Below are 24,567 nucleotides of genomic sequence, written 5' to 3' on the forward strand. Positions count from 1 at the left end.
TAGGAGATGCAAGGGAAGAACGAGTTATAGATTCATAGTTCTCAAATAGAGAACATTAATTTAGAAAAGAAACAAAAATCAAGTTAAGCCTTTCTTACCTAATTACCTTACCAGCGTTTGAGCTCTCTCTATCTCTCGTTAAGCCTTACCTTACCAGCGTTTGAGCTCTCTCTCTCTCTCTCTCATTTATATATATGTTCACCAAAAGCATAACAAATACATGCAACAATTCAAACTCACACAAGCACCCCATTCCCCTAGAGGTTCACTGCCTCTCTCCCCCCCCCCCCCCCCCCCCCCCCCCCCACTCTCTTTCTCAACCCCTCCACGATCTCCTGCAACTTGTTTTTCCGTGTATTTATTACTCAATAACACGCACGCACGCTCTCTCTCCCTCTTGCATAAATCCCACCAAGGACCCTTTTCAGTTTGTTAGCTGTATCTCTTCCGAAAGATCACAAACACTTTTCCATATATAATTCCCACCCAATAGAGAGATCAAGCAAGGGGAAAAAGTTATCATGAACAGTAGTTTTGGTTCTAAAAAAAGAGAAGACTCCTTGAAAGGAAGATGGCAAGAGATTAGAAGATCATTCCCAAACATGAGCCAGTACACTCGACCAACTTCTTCTGTACCCAACTTCATGGCTAAGCCTATAACCTTCCCTGGCTTTGAAGATGACGATGTTGTTTCCACCATTATCCCTCCGGTGACAGTTGCTCTCGAGGGCCGTTCGATCTGCCAGAGAATTAGCCTTCATAAGCATGAAAGCTATCATAGCCTTGCAAAGGCTCTAAGGCAGATGTTTGTTGATATTGGAGCTGGCAGCGATTCAGGACTGAACACATCATCAGCATCAGATAGTGTTAGTGATCATGATCTTGATCTTTCAAATGCGATTCCTGGTCATCTCATTGCCTATGAAGACATTGAAAATGATCTCCTTCTTGCCGGTGACCTTAACTGGAAGTACGTATACGCTATCATTTGGACTTGTTATATTTCCATGTTTTGATATCATTGACTAAATATAGGAGTATATCATTTATTTTTAGTATGAAACACGAGTTCTCTTCCAATCCAACACTATCCAATTTCTGTTTAAAATCCATGATAGAGGTGGTATTTTTCTCACGGACTCAATTATACAGTAATAGATCTGTTGACATGTCAATTAGTAGATCAATATACACCATATAAATCGATATATTATATGATCCAACGATGATTGATATAATTATTCGTTAATTATCAAGCTAGAGCATGCAGACCCAATAACATGTATTAGTGTTATTTTCTTATTCTTTTGATGATCATCAATTATTGGTTATGAATGACACTATTGCTGGCTCCTAATTTTCTTCTCTCGGTGTGAATAGAGATTTTGTGCGTGTGGCCAAGAGGATCAGGATACTGCCCGCAAAGGGGAATTCAAGGAAGGCAACAGGAGGGACGGCTGTGCGATGATTGCATTGATCAAGGTGTAAGAAGCCATGGAAGTTATATATACGTACACTTTATTATTGAAAAACTGGTTTTACGTGTTTTTATTATGGAAAAGATGGTGGCGATTAAGCTAGGTGTCTTTTGAAGGACATGAAGTTCTTCCGTGTGTAAACCGTAAAGGACCTCGTTTCCTTCCATGAATGAAAGAACTTTAATTTCCCGATTTCGGTCGTTGTAGCTGCATGCTGTAAGGAAGGTCGGTACACGTTCGCTTTAGTAATTAGTTGGGCTATCTAGTCAGAAACTAGTAACCTTATACCATACGTATACGTGCCCATATGAACCAAAAGATTATCAAATCCTTTCACGTATACGTGATTCATTAATTATTTCTCACGAATATATTTTTATCTAGCTCTAATGAATTGACAGCTTATAAATTTAAAACAAGCCTTTGTCCTTTTTGATTGAGACTATTAGTTATACGTTGTCTCATCACTATACTAGTTGAATATTTAAAATAGATTCATTTATTAGATTAGGTGTTTAAGTTATTTATCTAAGAACTCTGAATAGAATCTTCAGAAACAGTACAAGTTAGTCATAGGTAATTTTCAGTGTCAGATTATTATTTTTCGCTGTAAAGTTTTTATTGGTCTACTAGTTAAGTTAGTTCTCAACTTGTGTCGATAACTTGCTCAAATACTACATGAAATGTCTTGTTGGATATATATAAATATATGCAACGATTAACTACTATAAATAATACAACACATAGAATATTTATGCATTTGTTGAATACTATACAATGAGACACGGGCTGCATAGCCAAACACTCCTAATTGACACAAGATTAGCTAGGCTAGCTAGGTTAGAAGCATCGAATCCACGGAAATCACTTCGAGTAATATAACTGATGGTTTATTGTAGCACCTCAAAATGAATTATTTGGTGCACAAGGTACAGTAGGATTAGTTTGTAGTAAAAAAGAAATTGCAATCCAAGTTTTTGGTCATTGCGCCTCTTTTTATTGAAAAAAATACGAGATTCCGGTCTTAGCACATCGCTATTGTGGCAGCGGCGTGGCTGTGATTTCCGTCTTAACACATCCCAAGTACTTACCAAGATTATCAGTCTTAGCAAAACCACTACTATGGCTGATTAATCCTGCAAAACTAGCGGGGACATTCTTCGAAAATAATATCTTAGTTTTAGCAACACTTAACCTTCTGACCAGAAGCTTCACAAAATAAGTAGTTAAGGCAACTCAGAACCTGCTTCATTTGTCCCTCATTCGCTACAGCAAATATATAGGAGCATGCATATCATCTGCAAAAAAAAAGATGCGAGATACGGGGTCCCAATTTGCTGATAGCATGATAGTAATTGGCTTCCAATCTCCTGAATCCACTGCCTCAAGAATGAAATGTGAGATTCTCTCCAGGCATAACACAAAAATATAGGCTTCACAAAAAATTAGAATGGAATTTAGCTATAAGGGTTTTATATCTTTTGTTTTCTTTTATATGTTCAACTATATACGGACATATAAAAAAAAACCAGAAAATTTAATTAAAAGATTAAATTGAAAATAAAAATAACTTTAACAAAAGAAAAAACAAGTCAAAATAATAAGAGTCAAATCAAAAAATTAGAATGGAATTTAGCTATAAGGGTTTTATACCTTTTGTTTTCTTTTATATGTTCAACTATATACTTACATTTCAACAAAAAAAAAGAAATTTCAATTAGAAGATTAAATTGAAAATAAAAATAACTTCAACAAAAAAAAAACAAGTCAAAAGAATAAGGGTCAAATTAAAAAAAAATAATACAACATAAACCTTAATTGAATGATGAAATTAAAAACTAATAAAACTTCAACAGTAGGGTCAAGAAAAAAATTAAAAATAAAAAAAATATGGACCGAATTGAAAAAAATATGATAAAATTTAATTGAAAGATTAAATTGAAAATAAATAAAACTTTTATAAAAAAACTAAGAACAAAAATAAAAAACCAAACAAATAAGGACTAAGATTGAACTAAAAACAAAAGGGATAAATATATATTTTTTAGAATATAAGAGGAAAAAAAAAATAACCACCAACAACAAACTAACAATTATCCAACATCATACACCACATCAAGAAAAAAAAGAACATGATAACTTTTCCAACTACATGGTAGAAAAACAAGTTTGGCTGCCTATATGTGTTGCATGCGTAACTTATAAAACGTAAATATCATTTACTCATCGACATATAATAAGAATGCACAAATAATTTTTTTCATAAAAATTAATTATTTTGCACAAAAAGATCAATATGCCCTCCATTAAAAAAAAAATCATGTGAAAGGACAAAAATAAACCTTTTATAAAGACAAATATGTCCTTTACTTTACTATTTAAAAATTCTAAGAGAAAATAAATGTATCCTTTAAAAATATTTTAATGATCACCCTCAATGCCCAAACTTTTATTTTTCCATTCAAAGAATAAAATGATAATTTCTTGACATAAATATAAATATGTATCTCGTGCTCCCATGAAAAACTAGACTCTATATATGCACGCAAGTACATGTGGTCCTTTCCTATGCTGATCCCTTGTTAACCACTACAATTACACAGTAATTGATGGCTAGCTTTGACGTTTCTTATGGAACTGATGCCATAATAACACATAATTTGGGTCCTTACATTTCCAGCCGTAACTTAAACATGTACCATAAATCTAGAAAACCAGACTATATACTTGCTTATGATAAAAATAAATAAAAGGAAGCATGTGTATTATTGTCCTTTTAAGTGTGGCCATGAGCCTTTTATTTTATAGAAGAAGTAGTTGCACGATCGAAGAATATCCAAGGCTAATATTTCAAATAATGCTAGCAGCCAGCGATCATCATGGGCTAAAATAACTTTAATTCTGAGAGTGCTTGGTGGGCTTAGAAGAAATCATAGGCTAAGTGATCGTGTGGATACAAGTTGAGAGCTTTTTCTATATAATCCAACAGAGAAATTAAAGTGTTTTTCTAGTCTTTGAAATAAATGATTTCTTGTAGATTGGTAATTTTTCCTATTTTGTAGGAAAAGAGCTAGGTTCAAGATTTTAGGGTATTTTTAAAAGAATACTTGCTGTTATTTTTTAAATATTTTTTTACTTGAAAATATATTAAAATAATATTTTTTTATTTTTTAAAAATTATTTTTAACGAAACATGAAAAAATATTAATTTGAAATAAAGAAAAAAATAATTTTTTTTTTAAATTGAAAACAACCGGTAATTTAGTATTGAAAGGGGAGTACTTATTGTAGTTATCTGACATGCCCTAATACACAATTTAAAGACAAGTTTCTTTCAAGCTTTTGAGCAATTTAAGTTCATAGTTTTATTTACAGCTCACGTGTTTATTTATCTTTGCATATAATTAGTGCAATGAATAATATCTGGCATCGGGTCCCTTGTTGGAAACATTTTCTGCGGCATTCAATCCGTTTCCACAAGTCCCCAGCTGAATGAGAGTCACTCTTGTTGGCATAACAGACCTTTAAATTAATGTACAAAAACTGAGATAATGTAAAACTATATCATACAGCCACTTTCTGAATGCTATAACTAAGATGGGCCTTGCATGAGCAGAGCAATGACACTAAATACCATCACCAATAATCCATGCATGAACAGGAACCGTCTTTAAAGTGATGGAATCGAACGCGATCTCTCACAATAATCTCCACATTGAAGATTTCAGAAATTAATCCAGTGACCTTGTGGCAGTCGTCACAGACCCGAAGGTTCTTGAAAATACGTATTGGCACTCCTGGTTTCAAGTTTAAAAGCCCCAAAGCAATGGCAAGTCTCTCGCTGTGCAGCCTAAGACTGTCTCGCTTGCTAGTGTTCAGCTCATCAACCATAGGTGCTTGCGAATAGTCAGGTTTATACCCTGTTGAATCTATCCTTTCTTCAACCACATTCAAAACCTGATATATTTCTCTAGTTTGAGGATGAGAGGTGTCCCCAGCAAAAAATTCGTGGGTAACACCATCTACCTCAATCAAACTACAGCCAGGCTCTTTCAATATGCCATTGTTTGTCATCAATTTTCTAACCAAGCCAACATCATTCCACCTGCTAGCCGATGCATAGACTCTGGATAAGAGCACATAAACTCCACTAGAATCAGCTTCTTCTGACTCAAGGATCTGCCTAGCTATATTTTCACTTAGCTCGATGCTTGCATTTTTCTTGCAACAGGAATCAAGGAGACTCCTCCATATAACAACATCTGGTTTCATGGGCATGCTTGAAACCAATTCCAAAGCTTCATCAATCAAACCAGCACGGGCCAGGATATCGACTAGGCATCCGTAGTGTTCTAACTGAGGTTCTATCTTGTATTCGTTAACCATCATGTCAAAATACTTGCGGCCCTCATTAACCATATACCTGTGGTTACACGCGCTCAAAACCCCAACAAACGTGATAGAATTCGGAGCAAATCTCGATATCCTAATCATACGTTCAAAACACTCCAATGCTAACTCACCTTTTCCATGCATGGCAAATCCTAAAATCATTGAATTCCATGAAGTTACATCGTGCTTTTGCATCCCCTCAAAGATCTGCGTAGCAATATCCAACGACCCACATTTGCAATACATATCCAACAAAGAATTGTTAACTAAAACATGATCTCTAGCTACAGAAACTCCACAGTTTCTCAACAAAAAAGCATGAGCCCACATCCCCAGAGACAAAGCACACAGGCCAGCACAAGCATTTATAACACTCTGAATTGTATACCCATCTGGCTCAAAGAACTGCTGCTGAAACTGAACAAACGATTGCAAGGCAGTTTCAAACTCACCAAACAGAACAAAAGCGTCAATCATGGCATTCCATGAAACCAAACTTCTCTGCGGCATTTTATCAAACACATTCTTTGCGGACTCCAAACTACCGCAGGAAGCATAGAAATGAATGAGGCTGTTATTTATATAAACATCAGATTGAAACCCACGTTTTAACAAGTGGGCGTGTGCTTGTTTCCCTTCAAACAAAGCAAACAGATATGCGCAAGCCTTTAAAACGAAGGGGAAGGTGTGGTTATCGGGGAAGGGTGATGATCGCTGTAGCATAGTGTTATACAGCAAAATAGCTTCTCGTTTAAGATGAGCGCTTTGGCTTTGTGCACAGGCTCTGATAAGAATGTTCCACATAAACGAATTAGGGTTGTCAACTTGATCGAACACTCGATAAGCGTAGTTAAGATCATGGAGGGAAGAGAAATGGAGAATTCGACTGTAGAGAAAGAGAGTGGTTGAGTGGTTTGGCAAGGTAGAACGTAGAGAGAGAGCGTGGATTTGCTTGAGCTGTGACATGTCCTTGCATTCATTCAAATGCTGCAGAAGAAGGTTGTAATGATTGGTGGGCTTGGAGGTCACGATCTGAGGAGGTGGGCTTTGTATGACTCCCAGAACCATTTTCAATCCAATTTTGTTCAGTTTTCGGCAGATTCAACTGCTAATAACAGTGTTGTCTTCTTGGTTTTAGCCCAGAGAGGGCAGGCCTCCATAAATGTTTGGTTGCTCTGGTTCGACTAGTGTGCATACGAGGTAGTGTTTGATTATATTTTTAAGGGTTGTTTGTTTTTACGTTTTAAAATATTTTAAAAAAATATATATTTTTTTTATTTTGATTTTGTGTCCTGTCCATTTGCCTCAACATGGTCTTTTGCTCTCTCCCTCGCCTTTAGCTTGGATATTGAGCTGACAATTTTCCCTCTCCAGACTGACAAAACAGACTCTCCCTTGCCGATGATGTACACCACCAGCAACTGACCTAGCCATCCCAAACTTCTTCTCCCCCTTTTCGTCACAAAAAATCAGTGAATCTACGTTTAATTTCATTTTTTTGTTCGATTTTAATAGGAATTTGTTAATTTTTTAGGTGATTGGTTTAATTGTGCTAGCAAACATCGTTGATTTGGTTATGCATCTTTCTTCTTTTAAAAAAATGGTTATTGAAGCTAAATTTTTGGTTGTTCTTACAAGCATGAATGACAGGGGAAAGAGGATGGTATCTTGCAGCTGGGATCATTCTTTGGAGCTAGGTCTTTTATTTCTACTGCCAAATGACGTTACTTTGTCTCTCTGTTCTTCCTTTTTTTTTCAAAGAAAATACGAATTTCCAAATTGATGGGTTTTTTTAATTGTTCCTGCAGGCAAGGATGATGGAAGAAATAGGAGTAATCTCTGCTTATTGATGGGTTTGTTAGCGTATCAATCAGAAAAACCACCATGCGCATAAGTGTTTCATCTTCCAAAACACTATTGGTTGGATGTCCCTTCCCGCCATCAAAAGATGATTTGCTTCGTTTCTTCATGAACTGAAAAGCCATAATTAATTTCTTCTACCATCATTTCAGCAATACCAATTTGACTGTTCACAATTATGCTAAGAAGCTCCAACACATTAGCAGTTGTCCAGGTGCCTTTTCAAGTAAAAGCTTGACCTTTTCAGCAGAATGGGATCCCTGCAACGCCTCTGAATGAACGTTTGGAACAGGCCTAGTTACATTCTCAAGTGATTTGATCTATATCCTGACATGACAGGAGTAACGCTTCAAATTCAAATGGCAATCTTTGAAAAGATGTTGATATTTTGATTGGCTAAATCAAAGTGATGGTGAAAATGAATAGCTTAATAGAGTCGATATGGCTGCTATGGCAGGTCCAATCTCTAGATTGAATATAAATTGCAGAGATATATGGCAACAATTACAAATTTCGATGTGAAATTGAAACAGTACCGAACTGAGATATTATGCGAAATATAGAAAATATTGCACTTTGCCTAAATCAAATGCCGGGAAAGAAAAAGTAGCGGCAAAATGATGCAAATCTCATCACCCTGATGCATGGCCATTTCAATTTTTTGTCATCTTCCGTATGAACAAGTCGCAGCTGACATTTTCCTTCACATTGGCACTGGCAGAATATCCACAACTTTTCATCATTTTCTTTCTTGTCAGCATATGTTTGGCTCAGGAAAAAGAAAGAAAACGGCAATTTGCATTTCAATGAAACCATAAACATTATGCTGCAAATTCAATCTGAATCATTTGTTACATGGGTCTCTAATAGCCAAGTAGATTTCTGTCCTTGCAACAATAGCAATACAATGAAAGTTGAATATTACTTTGAAGATATATAGTATATGGCTAATCCTCAATGAGAATATGTTAAATGTTTGCCCGAAGAATAGATGTGCTTTCATTAGACAAAAAGATCGAGGAGTTTTAAAAGGTAGCTTCTCTTTCATGGTACACTAACCATGACGCAAATAAATTTGCACATTCAGCTTTCCACACCCTCGAATGGAGGCAAGCCCCAGTAACTTGGGTTGAAATCCAACAGGGAACTTAAAACTTGATCTGCAGTTTCATGATGAGAGCTATCCAGCCTCGGATCTGGAACCATTACCGCAGACCTGCATGGTATGTGCAACAAAATATATTATCAGCCATGCAACAATTTCAAATGTCAAAAATTCCTAAATTGCATCATGTCAAATGCCTTTCCCAACTATCAGGGACCTATGATCCTAAGATAAATGTCATTAAACCAAATGCATTTTCCAAAAGAAAAGAGGCAAATCTTCCTGCAGGGCACGTTATAACCAGCAAAAGAGACATGATGGGAGCTATTCTTTCTTTGCTTCCTCCCCTTTTCCAACCATATTGATCAGTTCATTATGAAGATACAAGCCTGTGAATTATAACTTGAAAGCCTTGACAACAGAGTTAATAGCGTAGTCAGTGGGCCACCAGGTCAATCCATAAGTCACCAGGTTAACCTGTAGGTCAATCGTGTGGTTATTTTTAACTAAATTGATGTCGTTTAAGAAAGAGGAAAAAAAATCAATCATTGGAGTTGACTTGGTCAGGTCTCACCCGAGTCTTGGGTTAACCTGCTAGGTCAATGTCCAAACAGTTTGAAAGGAAACCCAACTCAGAACAAGCTCTGGGTTGACCTGCCAGTACAGGTCGGATTTAATAACTTTAGTTTAATAAAGAGGACCTCATGACTCACCAAGTGGCCAACATGTGTTCGTGAATAGGAAGAATATACATGAATAGGGGTGCCCCTGAATGGAAATGTGGGGCAAAAAACCCTAAAAGATAAGGACATTGGAAAGCATGTGCCACTCCTCTTGTTTCTCAGATGTACTAGGATCACCTAGATGGCTTAAATTTCGAGTCAATAAAGTACACAATTCATTCCTTAAATTGTAATGTATAGAGTTGATATAATGAGATAATTATCATATAGGAGTAGAAAATGTGTCTTGAGAAACAAAGCAGATTGCTGGGGTAATCACACTGATGGATGTTTGATATAATATACCTAAAAATAAGGGTAACTCGATCTCCTATATAAAATTATCAAATTGCATCCACTAGAAACTTGTTGAAAGGAAACCCTGAAACTATTAAATCTCCAAAATTCTCTCTAGATTTGAAGTCATATCTAAAAACCCCATGGCAATTTCAAGACCTGCATGCTTCTTGATATGGCATTTTCCTGCTTGGACTTTGAGTGAAATATAACCTGAACCCCCAAACCCCAAAAGAGAGCCACCAAATGGAGTTTTGCAGCTCTAATCAGTATGAGCAAGCAAGATGGAAATCCACAGAGTATATGTATCAAAAGTTCTAAAAAAGAGCAAGCATGCTTCAAGAATTCTGATTGAGTAGAGGACCCAGGTGAATATTTGGAACAAAGAGGATAGCTGGACAAGACAAGCTTTGGTTCCTAACATGGAAGTGGGCAAGTATGTTTGAATTCCCCACATATGGACAGCAGTTTTGGCTGCTGCAAGTCAAGCAAGTAATATGAATGGCAACAAAAACTAGAAATATCCGACAAATGTTGAAAGAGATACACAAGCAATGCACTTACATCCCAGCAGTCTTGGCTGCAAGAACACCTGCAGGTGCATCTTCAAAAACAAGAATCTTCATTGGATCTACTGGGCCACCCTGTCAATTTACAAATAATAATATGCTGTAGTGCACTGTTGATGTCAAAGTAAAAAAAAGCTAACTCAACAGTGAAAGATGAAATGAATCAACCACAAACTCCTATCCCATCATATTTTACAGTTCATCAGTAACTATAAAAGAAAAACTATCTACAAAAATACCTCAAATCTACTGGCTGCAGCTAGAAATACATCTGGTGATGGTTTGCCTTGTTTAACTTCTGGATCATCTCCAAGAACAATATGATGCATCAATGAGAAAAGCTCACCGTGTCTTTGTGTTTTCAAACCAAAATGGCGCTTGTGAGAGCTGAAAAATACATCCTGTTAATTACTTCTCAAATTTAAGGCATATCATTCACAAAAAAAAAACTAAAACAAAAATCTATGGGAAATGAATAAATAAACCATACCCAGTTGCCACGGCAATTGGTATTCCTTTTGCATGGAGATGTCTGATCAAACGGCTTGCCCCTACAATGAAAAAGGATTCATGGGAAAATTCTTCTCGCAATTGATCTCACATTACAAGAAAGCAAGAGATTATGCACTAAAACTTCTAAAGTCCCATTTTACATTAATTTATAAGAGTATCTCAAGTCCAAATGTGGTCAAACAACATTGAAAACCTCACAGGATGATTAAAAATAAAATTTTGAGGGAGAAAACACTACTTTGGCTTTTATGAGTTGTTTTACATGTTCCCTTATAGTTTCCACATGAAAAGAGAGTAGCCAGTGAACTTCTCCTCTTTTCTCACTTTCTCAAATGGAGTGTTCCAAGGGAAAAAAGCCTTCCTCAAAGAGATTCCTATGAAAAATAAGAAGCGTAACACCTTGCATTCAAGTATGGAGAAAATGTTGGGATGAGCTTTAAAAAGCTCTCAAATATTTATGTCATCCCATTTTGAGGCAGAAAGTTCAGTTAAACCATCTCCACGGAACTTGATCCAACTATCCCCAACATTCATGCACTTTCAATTACCAAGTGAATCATGAGTTTGGTCAAAGAGGATTTGTGTTGATACTTTAAATCTTAATGGTTTGAAAGTAATTATGCAATGCAAAGGTAGGCTCAGGCCTCACGTATTCATGTCTTGACCTTTCTGCTATGTTTTTTCTCATCCAAGGAATGCAAATTCTCATTTGAAAAGAATACAACAGGAGAGTGCATGCTGATTAAAAGAAAGAGGATAGGTTTCCTGATTAGTTTGAGGATGAGTGGCATGGAGAGGAGCAATTGAAAGAACTATATCCTGATTACTTTTAGATAACAGAATAAATCAACTGGAGGGCTACAATCCAGACTTCATAGATGGTTTATTGTCTGGTTGAATGCTTTAGGTTTAGCTGAAGACAAGATTGTGTTGAAGATTTACTAGGAGAACACTTGGTTCCTGGTCCTATTTTAATGCATTACAGGTTATTGGAGGCTTAGAACAGAAACATTTTCCTGAAGAAGTGAATGTTAGGAGTGCCAATGAAAGCATCCTTTTCTGTGTGGAAACCAGACAGAAAACATGTCTTTAATTCACATCACCAAAAACAAGTTCCAGTTAGAGTGAGATAATAACAGCTTCTTTTGTTTCATTTTCCTATAACATAAGGCTAAAAAGAAAAGACTTGCATAGAATGCAATTCTTAGAAAATAAAAAGAAAGAAATGCACTGTTCCTAGCTTTTGGGGTCCTTTTTTTGTTTTTCTTATTCAAGATAGCTAATGAAAAATCATCAATATACTAACATATTAAACAGGGAAAGAATCCAGTCTAGGTCATGCAAAATAATTTTTGCAATAAAGAAAACCTGGCATCAGGTCACTTGTTGGAAATAGGTTTTGCAGCATGGCCTCCCTTTCCACAAGAAAGTCTTCAGCTGAAAGAGAGTCACTAATCCCAGTCTCCTCAACAAAGATCCGAGCTGATTCTATAGCCTTCTTCCCCATCATTTTTGCCTTGAGAGACCAATCAAAAGCTTTATTGTATCTAGCAAGTATGATTTCTTGAACTTCAGTATAGAATTTCTCCGTATCTGCAGCGTAGTGAAGTTGAAAGAAAACCCATTAAATGTATAAGCTTATTTTATTTCCAATGGAATCGATGCAGTTATACGGCATTCTCAGTCCCACAAACATTTCAAAATAACACCACCATTTTAGACACTATAAGCCACCTTTCTCTAGCAGAAGTGAGAAAACCGGCAGCAAACCATTAACACTTGAAAGGACCAAAGTTATCCTCTTCACGAGGAAGGATCAAACTTGCTACTGCGACATGGGATTTCAAAGAAACTTTTTGTCTCATAAATATTCACGTTGATTCAACTAAGAATTGAAAAAAAAAGACTCCAAGATCTATCTATCTATTTATCTATATGCATTAGGAAAATATAAAATAAAATAAAGTGAATGGAGTTTCAAATGAAGTCTACATGTCAGATAAAATTACCGAGTAAAAGACCATCCATGTCGAAGATGACGTGAGTGATGGGTCCCTTTTCTCCTGAAACAGGAGCGGAAGGATTGGCCATTTGCAAATGGAGGAGGGACTTGCGGATTGAAGGATTTGAAGGCGAAGCAGCGTAATTGCTTGGATGCCTCGAGGGGAAGGGATACTATGAGAGGAGCCTAGGGACATCACCGACATTTCATTCGTTGACTGGTTTTGTAATTTCCAGTCTAAAATTCACTCTTATAAAATAATTTTTAAAAAAATAAAAATCGACTCTTTAAAGATATTACTGATATCTTGAAGACAAATATTGTCTCTGCTTGCAAAAAACAAAAAACAACTTTATTTTGATATTTTACATGTACAAAAATATTTAATAGATTTTATATGGAATATATTTTATTCTTTAGGGATTATACCTTTAATATATATTGTGATTGTAATTTATATTATGTATATAATTGTTTTTTTTTATCTCGATGAAAAAGATATCATCAATATAAATTTTATACACTAAAACTAAATGGCTTTTTTACTGAGTTATATTTATATATAATGCTTAAATATTTAACTTTGTACCCTGTTAAATATGAACAATAATTTAATATTTTCTTATGAACAACTTGCTTAGATTTTAACCATATATACGCCTGCATTACACTGGGGAGTCAATTATTTTATGTAAAAAATAATATTCATATGTCATAATTGCATAAAGAATTAAGAAAAAAATTATTATTCAAATCATAGATATATATATGTATAGATTAAATAAGTTAATTTTTTTCTAATTAAATAATAAAAAAATAAACAACAACAGCAAATAAACAAAATATAAAAATAAAAACAATTATGATAGCATAGAAAGAAAACTTTTTTAGAAGGGGAAAAATAATATAACTTAATTCTCAACCAATTAAATATTATTTAAGATTGATTTAAATTAATTTAACAAACTTGTAACTTGAGTAATAAAAATTAAGTTAATTTGGGTTAACTTATTAAACATGCAACTCATGTCATGAGATTATGATAACCCAATAAAAAAAAAATTTAAACCTATTTTAAAAGAAATATTAAATGATGAAATCATAAAAAAATAAGTAAAAAAAAAGATATAAACTTGCATTAACTTTTCAAACTTATGACAAAGGTCATTAGATAATAAGTACTCTATCTGAAGAAAAAAAATCTTGAAGCCCAATCTCCAACTAATCAAATATTAAATGATAAAATTGAAAAAAAATCAATTATAAAAATGGATCCAAAACCAAAAATTAAAATTAAAATAATAAAAATCAAAACTAAAATAAAAAATAAATTAGATGACAACTATAATTTTTTTATAAAAGGGTAAAATTAAAAAGAAAAATCAATTTAATAAAAGGATATAAAAAACAATAAAAAAAGACTAAATTAAAAAATAAAAATAACATATCACATATTAAGATTTATCATAAGTTGAGATTGAATGATGAAATTAAAAACAAATTGAAATTTACAAAAGAACAAATAATCAAAATTAGAAATAAAAAAATAAGAATCAAAGTTGAAACATCAATAAACAAGATAACTCTAAAATTTTAAATGGTAAGCGTGAATTTCAAGTGAAGGAAAGAGATAAAGGGGAAAAAACGCTACTAGCAACAAATTATCCCACCAGGAAGAAGATGCTATAAAAATTCTAATAACACAATGAAAAGGAGCCTTTGGTCACCGAGAAATGTCGCACATGTCATTAAAAGACCACGAGCGTCTCTCAAAGTTGGCATCTAGGTGTACATGTCAGCTACTTTTGGTCTTTTAATTATATTTTATACTTATTAAAATATCAAATTACCTCCTTAATCAACTTGATTATAACTAAAAAATCAGGATTCAAATATGAAAAGGCCTCTAAATACTCGTTTTAAAATGTAATACCTTATAATTTTAATACAATTTCATATTTCTCAATGTGCACTTGTCAATAAAAATTAGGGTATTTGTTTTTAATTTGTGTCATTTGAAGTACATTATACATGTATATTAGCATACAAATGACTTCTCATTTGAGTTCAAGAGTTTATCAAATTTAATGAAATTTTAATTAAGTTTTCTTTGTATAAGAACACTACTTAAAATTTTATCATGTATTATAAAATACTTACAAACACAACAATAACCTAAATTACATTCAATTCATTCAACTTATATTCGTATAAAAGTAATTTTAGGCTCATTATCACTTGTGTTCATCCACAATCATCACAATTACAATTAAGTGGCTTAAAACATATTACCTTAATAATTTCCATCAATAAGTTGTGTATTATAATACACACACACACACACACACACACAAACATGTGTGTATTATTATTATTATTATTATTAAAAGAAATATATGGGTACAACATAAAATAAAAACAAGATAGTTAATAAACTAGTTTTTTCTTTCTTGTACATCTTAAAAGATGTAAGTTTAATTATATTTAAATACATAGAGTTTATTTATAAAATATAGATAGCATATACAAAAGTCCTATATAAACAAAACTATACAATTTCTAAAATTAAATCACTCTAGCAATGGTGGTTGATATGGACCTGAAAACATAATAATAGAGACAATAAATAAGCATAAGATTATAACATACACATACAACTTTATTATTTTTCATTTCATTTTATCTCTTTTTCTCTATTTTCTTTAAAATATTATCATCACTAACAATTTATCATTGTATAAAAAATCTCCAACCCTATAGCTGACTCAAGTTAGCATTTTAAGTTTTCACTAATAAGGCTTACCTTTTTTTATGTTATTTGCTTAGCATCTTTTTTTAATGTTATTGTTTTTACTAAAGATGTCATTTCAAGGATATCATTTTTTTCTACCTTAAGAACAAGTTCTCATTATATCATTTTCTCTTGTTTCGAGATATAATTTCTTACAATATCACTATCATGTCCTAAAAGCGTGGTTTCAAATAATATCAATTTTAAGCCCTGAAGGCATAATTTCATTGAATTCAATTTCCCACTTTAAAAGTATAATTTGAATGGATTCAATTTCCCACCACGAAAACATGGTTTTTTAGGATGTCAATTGTACATAATACATATAAATTGCAAAGAGCAACCCTTACTTGGAGCTCCTATAGTATATGCTCATGACAAATTAGGTCTCATGCTGGAAGTTACTCCAACACTCACAGCAATAACAAATTAACATTTCTATTTAGTTAAACACACATATTTATTAAGAAATCAATTTAACTCATGTGCTAAAATACACAACTTTCAAACATACCTTTACAAACTTAGTCCATTTTAGATATTTCAACCATATATAAAATCAATAAATAATTATTTATGTTTATAATTATCATAGCAGTCCGTATTTATTACTTTTAGGTTGTCATAACAACCCATATTTTTATGTATTAAAGCTATCATAGCAACTCTTATTTTTTGAGTGTCAGGGCTATCATAATAACTCTAAATCCTTTTTATTTGAGTTTTCATAACAACCCAAACTTCCATGAACTTGGATTGTCATAACAACCTATTATTCTATACATTAGGGTTATTGCAATAACCCTTATTTTTCATGCGTTAAGGCTACCATAACAACCTTAAATTTCCATGATAACCCAAATTTCTGAAATTTTAAGTTGTCATGACTGCTCATTCTTCCACATATTAGGATTGCCATAAAAACTTTTATTTCTTACATGTTTAGGCTATCATAATAACCTTTAATTACAACTTTGTCTAAAATAATATAATTCATATATTTTTATGTTATGATGCAACCCTTAATTTTTTTTTTAATATTTGTGTTGTTGTAACACACCATACATGTGATTGTCAAGACAATTTGTACACATTTAATGATTTACATAACATACAAAATCATGTTTTTTTTCTTCAAATCTTTGTCAACATATTTAACCTAACAATATGCACACATATTTCATCAAACACAACACAATCTGATCCTTGAGGATTGAAATCAAGCTTAAACATATAATTAATCATAATCATGACTCAAATTCATGACAACCCAATTTAAAATATTTCCAACCAAATTTAATGCATTCCTCACATTAGTGAAACTCCTTAAATTAACATAATTTAATCAATTTTTCAAATCCTTTAAATTTCTCATTTATGGTCAATCATTAACAAACTAATTTTTCCATAATTAGTTTTAAATTCCTCTAGTTTAACCATTAATCATGTCATCAACATCACAATTAACAAGCAATTAACACAATTTAGCATTTCCTAAAAAATCCTCATAAACCCTAAATTTAGGGATTTGCAATCTCCTAAACAAAAACAAGAGAAAAATGGATTTAATTGAACAAAACACCTTACAAATTCTAATTAATCCAATTTCTTAAGCCTTTTTACAATCCTTTTCAAGTCTCATTTTCTCTCTTTTAATTTTTACAAGCTTTTTTCTATCAAATCTCTAATTTATGACCCCTTTCTTTCTAGATTTTTCTTTTTTAATTTGGTTAAATTAATTTTTAAGGACTCATTTAATCCTCACTTTTCAAACCTTAAATTAAGAGGAAATGAAGGATTGAAAGAGAACAAACAATAAATTTCCAAGCTCCTCACTCTCCATGTAAACCATTGGCCTATTAAAGGAGAAGGAAAGATTTTTTCCTTTTTAATTTACCAAAATGCCTCTTGTTTAATTAGCCTGCATGAAATTCATATCAAGTATTTGATTGTTGATATTTTTTACATACTAATTTGTTTTTTTATTCCATCTAAAGTCTTACACTAATATATTAGGGATCTTCACCATGATTCATAATCTTAATCTGTATTTGTTTCTTATATTCATGATTTAGTCTTTAATTAATGTTAATAACTCTTTTTAATATTTATGAAAACATATAATCTTCAATATGTTTTATTAAATAAATGAATCAAAATTTGTTTTTATAATTATTTTTTGTTAGAAAAAACATTAACAACGCTTAGACCTTTTTTTTACACTCAACAAATTTTGGTTGGACTCATTTTATACACTATTTTCATGAGTAGGATTATTGCCATAATATTTGTTGGTAAAAAAAAAAAATCATTTTAACAAAAAAATTTAAAAAGAAAAAAAAAGTATTAAAAGAACCAGTTAAAACAAAATAGATTTACAGCGGCGAAACAAATTTACTCCATATAAAGTCACAATGAATATCCCTATATATTCATAATTTTCTTAATAATCCTCCATCAATTATTTTTTAAAACATGTTTTTTCTATTTATCCTATGTTACTTAAACAAGTCATTAACAAATAACGATTAGCTTAATAGATGAAAATAGACATCAGAAGGTCTTACTTTTTAGACCAACTCAGTAATTAATATCAAAATTTAGATTAAATTACTTTTATTTAAACACACAAGGATAAGCATGAAGACCATGTTAATAAATTAATTCATATAGCACCGCATTAAAAAATTATAGAAGCAAAGGTAATCACTATAACAAAAGCTAAATGGTGTGGGAAAATCATTATAGATCAAGAGACCTTTTACTATGGATTGTAATAGTAGTTTCACTTTTCATTTCTTATCTGTTCATGAAGCGTTTCTTTAGCTTTCCTTTTCTTTCCTAGTGAGTGAGTGGCGTCTACGCCATTAAAGAAGCGTTGTGATGCTTTCTGATGGCCAAATCTAGTTATTCATCATCTCAATGGATACGCAATTGTGTCCTTTTTTTTCACATGGTGTGGCGTGTGTGGATAGATAATGGTTATATTGTCGTCAGTGATCAATTATTTGTGTTTTTTCTTTCTTTACTCTCTCTTAACAATTAAAATGCACAATTATCCTCTTTATTTGTTATTTATCAAATTAGACGTGCTTGTCATACCTAAGCATCCTGAGCCTGGTATGGTTGCCGGACCCACGCCCCTTGGGTATGGCATGGTTTGCCAGACCTAAGTCACCTAGGTTTAAACCTAAAAGTCTGGGACTAGCAACCGTGCCAAACTTGTGTTTGGGTCAAAAATTTAAAATTTTTCAATAAAATGATTAGACTGCAAAAATAAGCACTGACTCATTTAAACAAGATTTTTTATTCATATATAGTAGAACTTAATTGCAATTTTTTTTATTTGTATAACTTATTCTATAAATTTGTTATATTAAAAGAGGAAAAAATAAAAAAACTGTTTAATTCTAAGTGATTTATTTCAAGCCTTCAAAAATAAACTTTTTTTTGGTATCCATTATGGATGAAAATATTAATTTTATGTTTCCATCCAAGTATTGGATAAATTTTTAAAGGGTTCATGCTTTTTTTTTTAAAATTTGAGTTGTTGTTGTATGATTTAATTGTTAAAGTTTGTAACAAGAAGACTTTATTCTATATTATAACTATTAGTATATATAAAAATTCAAAATATATGATCATAAAAGAAAAATTTTGAACTTTTAAATTGATACATTATGTTATGGGAAAAAAATATTGTTTATGTAAAAGATTGAAGGCCTATGATAAGGCTAGTATTGCATTTTCGTATAAAGTTCAATTATTATTTTTTTGTTGAAAATATTAAAGCTTTGGTTACAAGAGTATTTCAGTACTTTTCATATGTACATTTATCATTAAACATTTCAGCAGGGTATAATAGTTTTTTTATGATTATTTAAATAGTAAAAATATTATTCTACCTCTAAAGTTAACAAAATTAAGACATGAAGCCTAGAGATTTTCTGAGTTTTTATAAATTATTAAATAGTTAAAATATATTTTTAGTATTGAAAAAGATAAAAAAATAAACTTTGCATATGATAGTGTTTTTGTTCTTTTACACTGTTTTTATGTAATTTTTTATAATTATGGGGGACAATTTAGTATTTTGATATTGTGTTATTATTTTTAAATTTAAAAAGTTATACTTAATTAACGTTTACTTGGGTTTGAAAAATAAACAAGATCTATATTATTTGATTGTCAGACCTAATTCACTTAGGTATAGTATAATTATCGAATATTTTTAATATTTTTTTTATAGTTTTTTTGAAAATATTGACGTTAGCTAATTAAGAGATGTTTGTTGATTTTATATTGAAATTTTCAAAAAAAGTTAATTTTTTAAATTAATTTTTTTAAATATTATTAAATTATTTTAATATGTTAATATTAAAAATAAATTTTAAAATATAAATAAATATTATTTTAATATATTTTTAAATAAAAAATCTTTTTAAAATAATTACTATTGCTGCATCGGTAGTATCCTGTTCCCCAGCACCTTAAGGAAAGGAAAATAACAGGACAAAACTGTCTTGTTATATGACACCGTACTACACTAAAAACATCATGTCGTTCTCTGCTTAAGCATCCTTCTCCTCGTCTCACCTCTGGCCCTCTCTGATCGATCTTTTTCTGCGTACTCTGAAGTCCGAAGAAATAAACCGCTACATGTTCTTAACAAACAATACAGTGAGGTAATCCATACAGTTCCATTAACAATTCCATTATTTTGTTTTGTTTTTTTCAGAAATTGGCCTAAATTGCTTGGATTTTTTATTTTCTTTTTATGTAGACTTCAATGCAGTATTAATTTGTTAAGAAATGTTTCCCTTTTCTTGAATTATTTTAGTAAATGTAGGAGGGCTTTGAACCCTTAAAGGAGTGGGGCATGTTAGAATTTTGTCCATGGCTGATGGAGAGAATTAGCTTTACGTTTTGTTTTTATGTGTAGTGACATGATAAAGGGAAAGCATTAGTCATTCTGTATATTTTGTTTTAGGGTCAGCCTTAGTCTGCTTGATTGTCTTCTTACAGACTTTATAAACTGCTCTTTTACTTTTTCAATAGAGTTTGTTGTAATTTTAGGTTAGAAAGAGAGGAAAAATGGTGAGGGCTGAAACTGAATCAAGCTTATGGAGCAAAAGGGAGAACCAAATTGCTGTTTTAATTATGAAGAAGGGTGCAGCGCCAGCACGATCGTCTTATAATTTTGATGTGAGCAAAGTAACACAATTAGTTGATTGCCGGGCACTTTCGTGGATATGGGGGGAGAAAGTTAACAAGAGAAGCTGCAATGATTCTCTTTATTCCAGTTGTTGCATCAGTACTGATGATTACATCAGTCGACTACCTGATGATGTTCTGGTTACCATTCTGTCTCGACTGACATTCAGAGAAGCAGCCAGAATCAGTGTCGTCTCCAGAAGATGGAGATGCTTGTGGACATTTTATCCTGGTCTATTGGACTTCGATGCTTCAAGTACCGTGTTGGAAATAAAGAACAAGTCTTACGAGGAGAGGGAATTGATTCTTCCAATTGAACAGCGTAAATTTGTGAATTCAGTGAACCAAGCCTTGAAACAATATCAGGGTTTGAGTGTTGATGAACTCAAGATTTGTTTTGACGTGGATCAATATAAACGTGAAATTGATAGTTGGATCCACTTTGCAAAGGAAAAGGATGTTAAAAAGTTTAGGTTAGATCTGAGAAGTTGTACAAAATGGCCTTTCGGAGACTACAGTTTTCCCCTGCAGTCACGCAGCTCTTCCAGCTTTAATTCTCTAACGGCCCTGCATTTGATATCTGTGGAAGTGACTGGAAAAGTTATTGAGCACCTTTTATCTAATTCTCCATTCCTTGAAGGGTTACATGTGGAACGTTCATCATGCCTGGGTGATCTGAAAGTTTCTAGTTCATCTGTTAAGTTAAAATACTTGGTTTTAGCTTATAATCTTGTGGAAAATGTTGAGATATCTGCCAAAGATCTTGTTTCTTTTAAGTATCATGGAAGAAAGACAAACATGTCTCTAATGGATGTTCCTCGACTAACCGAGGTATCAGTTGGGGGACCTTACTGTGATCATCTATTAGAAGATATGTTATCAGATTTTTCAAGTTATCTTTCTCAACTGGAAGAGCTTTCATTGTGCCGAGGGTTTAAGACTTTTGATGATTACCTTAACTTTTTGGAACTTCAGATGAATTGGGGCATTCCGATCCAGAAATTCTCTGGACTAAACAATCTTAAGCAAATGCAGTTGATTTTAGATGTGTTTGATGAGGAGGGCCTTCTCTATTCCCGCTCTTTGATAGAAGCTTCTCCCTCATTACATAGATTATCGCTGCAGTTACGACCAAGACCTAAAGAAATGTTTGGGGAGATGACATGGAGGTCTACTGGGGGCCAAAAACATCAATCCCTGAAGGTGGTGGAAATTGTTGGGTTTACGGGTCTTACTTATGATCTTGAACTTGCCCTGGACTTAGTCAAGTATGCCGTGTCTCTTCAAAAATTGATAATTGATCCGCGACAGTTGTTTTGGTCGGAAGAGGAGTCGAGCTCCAATGAAGACACAAGGGAACTGGAGGCTGCCAGAAATCGTGCCCAAAAGATGCAAGCAAAATTACCTTCACGAGTTGAACTGGAAATACTTTAATCTTTCATGGTTTTTTTTTTAGTTATGTATTTATAAAGCTTGATAACAGCAAAAGCTGATAATTTGACATGCGCTATAATCTTGAGATGGTGGTAACTCGCAAGCAACTGTCTAGCTGGTGACGCAGGGTTTTTATATACATAGTTGGGTTCGAGATTTCATCCGTGGTATGTTCTCATATGCTCATCTGTTTTCTGTCATTTGATTTTCTAATCCCTATGGGGTTAATACCAGCAAGTTAAAATTTGAAATGCAACTATTTGAAAGCCTGTTTATTTTAGTCAAAATTTGTCATTGTTTTGGTTTGGGTGCTTGAGCAAGCCTCTAACTGGTGGTTCATTTTAGTATTGGCTAGCTTTTCCTTTTCTTTTCTTTTTAGAGTGAATTTCTTCGTTCGTCTTGTTAAGGATGTTCCTCGCATACATTCTGAAACATTCTATATATATTTTAGTTTGATTTTTTATGAGTTTCATCATTCAACATAATGTCGGATGAGTTTGTTGTGAATTTGCTTTATTTGGATTATTATGAGATTTTAAAGGTTGATTCGAATCAATTCAATATATTATTAATATAATTTTTTTAAAAAGATATTATCTTGTATTTATTTTAATTCAAACTATATTATATTTTTATTAATTATTTAAATTATTTTTAAACTTATTGATTATCTTGTATTTATTTTAATTTAAACTATATTATATTTTTATTAGTTATTTAAATTATTTTTAAATTTATTAATTATATAAGGTAACTCTCATTCGATTTAATTTTTTTTATTAAAAAAAGATTAGTTACACCTAAGGGTAACTTATAACGTGAAATAATGATTTGATAAATTAAAATGTTCTACACCTAAGGGTTTTTTTTTACTTGAAAAAGTAACTCATAACATGAAATAATGATTTGATAAATTAAAATGTTTAATTTTTAAAATTATGTTTAGATGCTTGTATTTAAAATTTGAATTGTAAAATTTCAAATTAAATTATTTTTAAATTTTAATTAGAATTATGTATTTTAGGTTAATATTTTTGAATATATATATATGAACAACACAACATGATAAAATGCTCCAAAACCTAAACATATCATTTAGTTAAAAAAAACAAAACGCTAACTAGAGCAGAATTCATGCTAGCTCAAATAAAAATTAATGGTTTAATATAATGAGTTTTCATTTATTAACACAGCTCAGTAATCAAAAGTAATCGAAGTAGTCAGTAATAATAATAAATTTTCGTCTATATATAGTTTCATCATAAATTTAAATATTATAGATTAAGGGGTAAATGTTAATCCTGTTTGGATAAAACATATACAAATCCAGAATTGTAATGTAAAAACAGATACCACTCCAAGCCCTCTCATGGAGCATGGGCTCACTCCAAACAGAGCCCATATAACAAAGCTTTCCCCGAGTATATTATGTGTTTTCTTGTATTTAGATATATTTTAAAAATATATTTATTTTAAGAATAAATTAAATTAATAATTTTTTTAATGTTTTTTAAATATTTCAGTATGAATTTAATTTCAAGAAAGAAATAAGTTTCTGATTCTATTAATTGAAGCCACATGGTTGAGATTAGAGTATTAAATAAAAATAAAAAGATAAAAATATACGAAATGAATGGTACAGGAAAGGTTTTGAACACCTTTAAAAACAACGATCCAGCTCTCCCCGTTTCCTCCAATCACACCCAAGAACTCAAAATCCGACGGTTCCAAATCTAAACCACACCCACACACGGATCGACACTTAATCCAATGGCTACCACGCCTCCTCCCTCTCTATAAAATAACCTCTCCAAGTCCAATCATAGACATCTGCAATCATAAAGCCAGTTTGAGATTTTTGAGAGAGAATCAAGGAGGGTTAAGCAAAGATGTCAGGAAGAGGAAAGGGAGGTAAGGGATTGGGAAAGGGAGGAGCTAAGAGGCACAGGAAGGTTCTCCGTGATAATATCCAGGGTATCACGAAGCCTGCGATTCGTCGTCTGGCTAGGCGTGGTGGAGTCAAGCGTATCAGCGGTCTTATCTACGAGGAGACCAGAGGCGTTCTCAAGATCTTCCTGGAGAATGTGATTCGTGATGCTGTCACGTACACTGAGCACGCTCGTCGCAAGACAGTGACTGCTATGGATGTTGTGTATGCTTTGAAGAGGCAAGGACGCACTCTCTATGGAT

The 24,567-nt window shown here is 32.4% G+C and overlaps 5 protein-coding genes across 7 annotated transcripts in view; 3 read left to right on the plus strand and 2 right to left on the minus strand.

Annotated features, from left to right (window-relative positions):
* The first annotated feature begins 303 nt into the window (after positions 1–303).
* LOC105139280 (auxin-responsive protein IAA33) lies at positions 304–1,670 on the plus strand. Its single transcript, XM_011045659.1, has 2 exons — positions 304–970; positions 1,381–1,670. The coding sequence occupies exons 1-2, from the start codon at positions 522–524 to the stop codon at positions 1,466–1,468; spliced, it is 537 nt and encodes a 178-aa protein (XP_011043961.1). The 5' UTR covers positions 304–521; the 3' UTR covers positions 1,469–1,670.
* A 3,194-nt stretch (positions 1,671–4,864) lies between these two features.
* Positions 4,865–7,554, minus strand: CRR28 (Tetratricopeptide repeat (TPR)-like superfamily protein). The gene has a single exon (XM_011045662.1). It carries the CDS (start codon positions 6,936–6,938, stop codon positions 5,115–5,117), a length of 1,824 nt encoding a protein of 607 aa, XP_011043964.1. The 5' UTR covers positions 6,939–7,554; the 3' UTR covers positions 4,865–5,114.
* A 953-nt stretch (positions 7,555–8,507) lies between these two features.
* LOC105139284 ((DL)-glycerol-3-phosphatase 2) lies at positions 8,508–13,162 on the minus strand. The gene is made up of 6 exons (XM_011045664.1): positions 12,946–13,162; positions 12,305–12,529; positions 10,914–10,974; positions 10,663–10,810; positions 10,419–10,498; positions 8,508–8,946 (listed from the first exon to the last, which is right to left on the minus strand). The coding sequence occupies exons 1-6, from the start codon at positions 13,025–13,027 to the stop codon at positions 8,814–8,816; spliced, it is 729 nt and encodes a 242-aa protein (XP_011043966.1). The 5' UTR covers positions 13,028–13,162; the 3' UTR covers positions 8,508–8,813.
* A 7,125-nt stretch (positions 13,163–20,287) lies between these two features.
* On the plus strand, positions 20,288–22,538 carry LOC105139285 (F-box/FBD/LRR-repeat protein At1g13570-like). Its single transcript, XM_011045665.1, has 2 exons — positions 20,288–20,414; positions 20,806–22,538. The coding sequence occupies exon 2, from the start codon at positions 20,824–20,826 to the stop codon at positions 22,375–22,377; it is 1,554 nt and encodes a 517-aa protein (XP_011043967.1). The 5' UTR covers positions 20,288–20,414; positions 20,806–20,823; the 3' UTR covers positions 22,378–22,538.
* A 1,676-nt stretch (positions 22,539–24,214) lies between these two features.
* Positions 24,215–24,567, plus strand: part of LOC105139288 (histone H4) — a 20,148-nt gene continuing 19,795 nt past the window's right edge. The window contains exon 1 of one of the 3 annotated variants that reach the window (XM_011045670.1): positions 24,215–24,288. In XM_011045670.1, coding sequence (XP_011043972.1) covers positions 24,267–24,288 — 22 coding nt within the window. In that variant the 5' untranslated portion in view covers positions 24,215–24,266. Of the gene's footprint in view, positions 24,545–24,567 lie in introns of all 3 variants that reach the window. The other 2 variants (XM_011045668.1, XM_011045669.1) reach the window with 2 other exon arrangements.

Source organism: Populus euphratica, unplaced genomic scaffold (assembly GCF_000495115.2).
Source record: "Populus euphratica unplaced genomic scaffold, PopEup_1.0 scaffold141.1, whole genome shotgun sequence".
In the NCBI taxonomy this organism is placed as follows: domain Eukaryota; kingdom Viridiplantae; phylum Streptophyta; class Magnoliopsida; order Malpighiales; family Salicaceae; genus Populus; species Populus euphratica.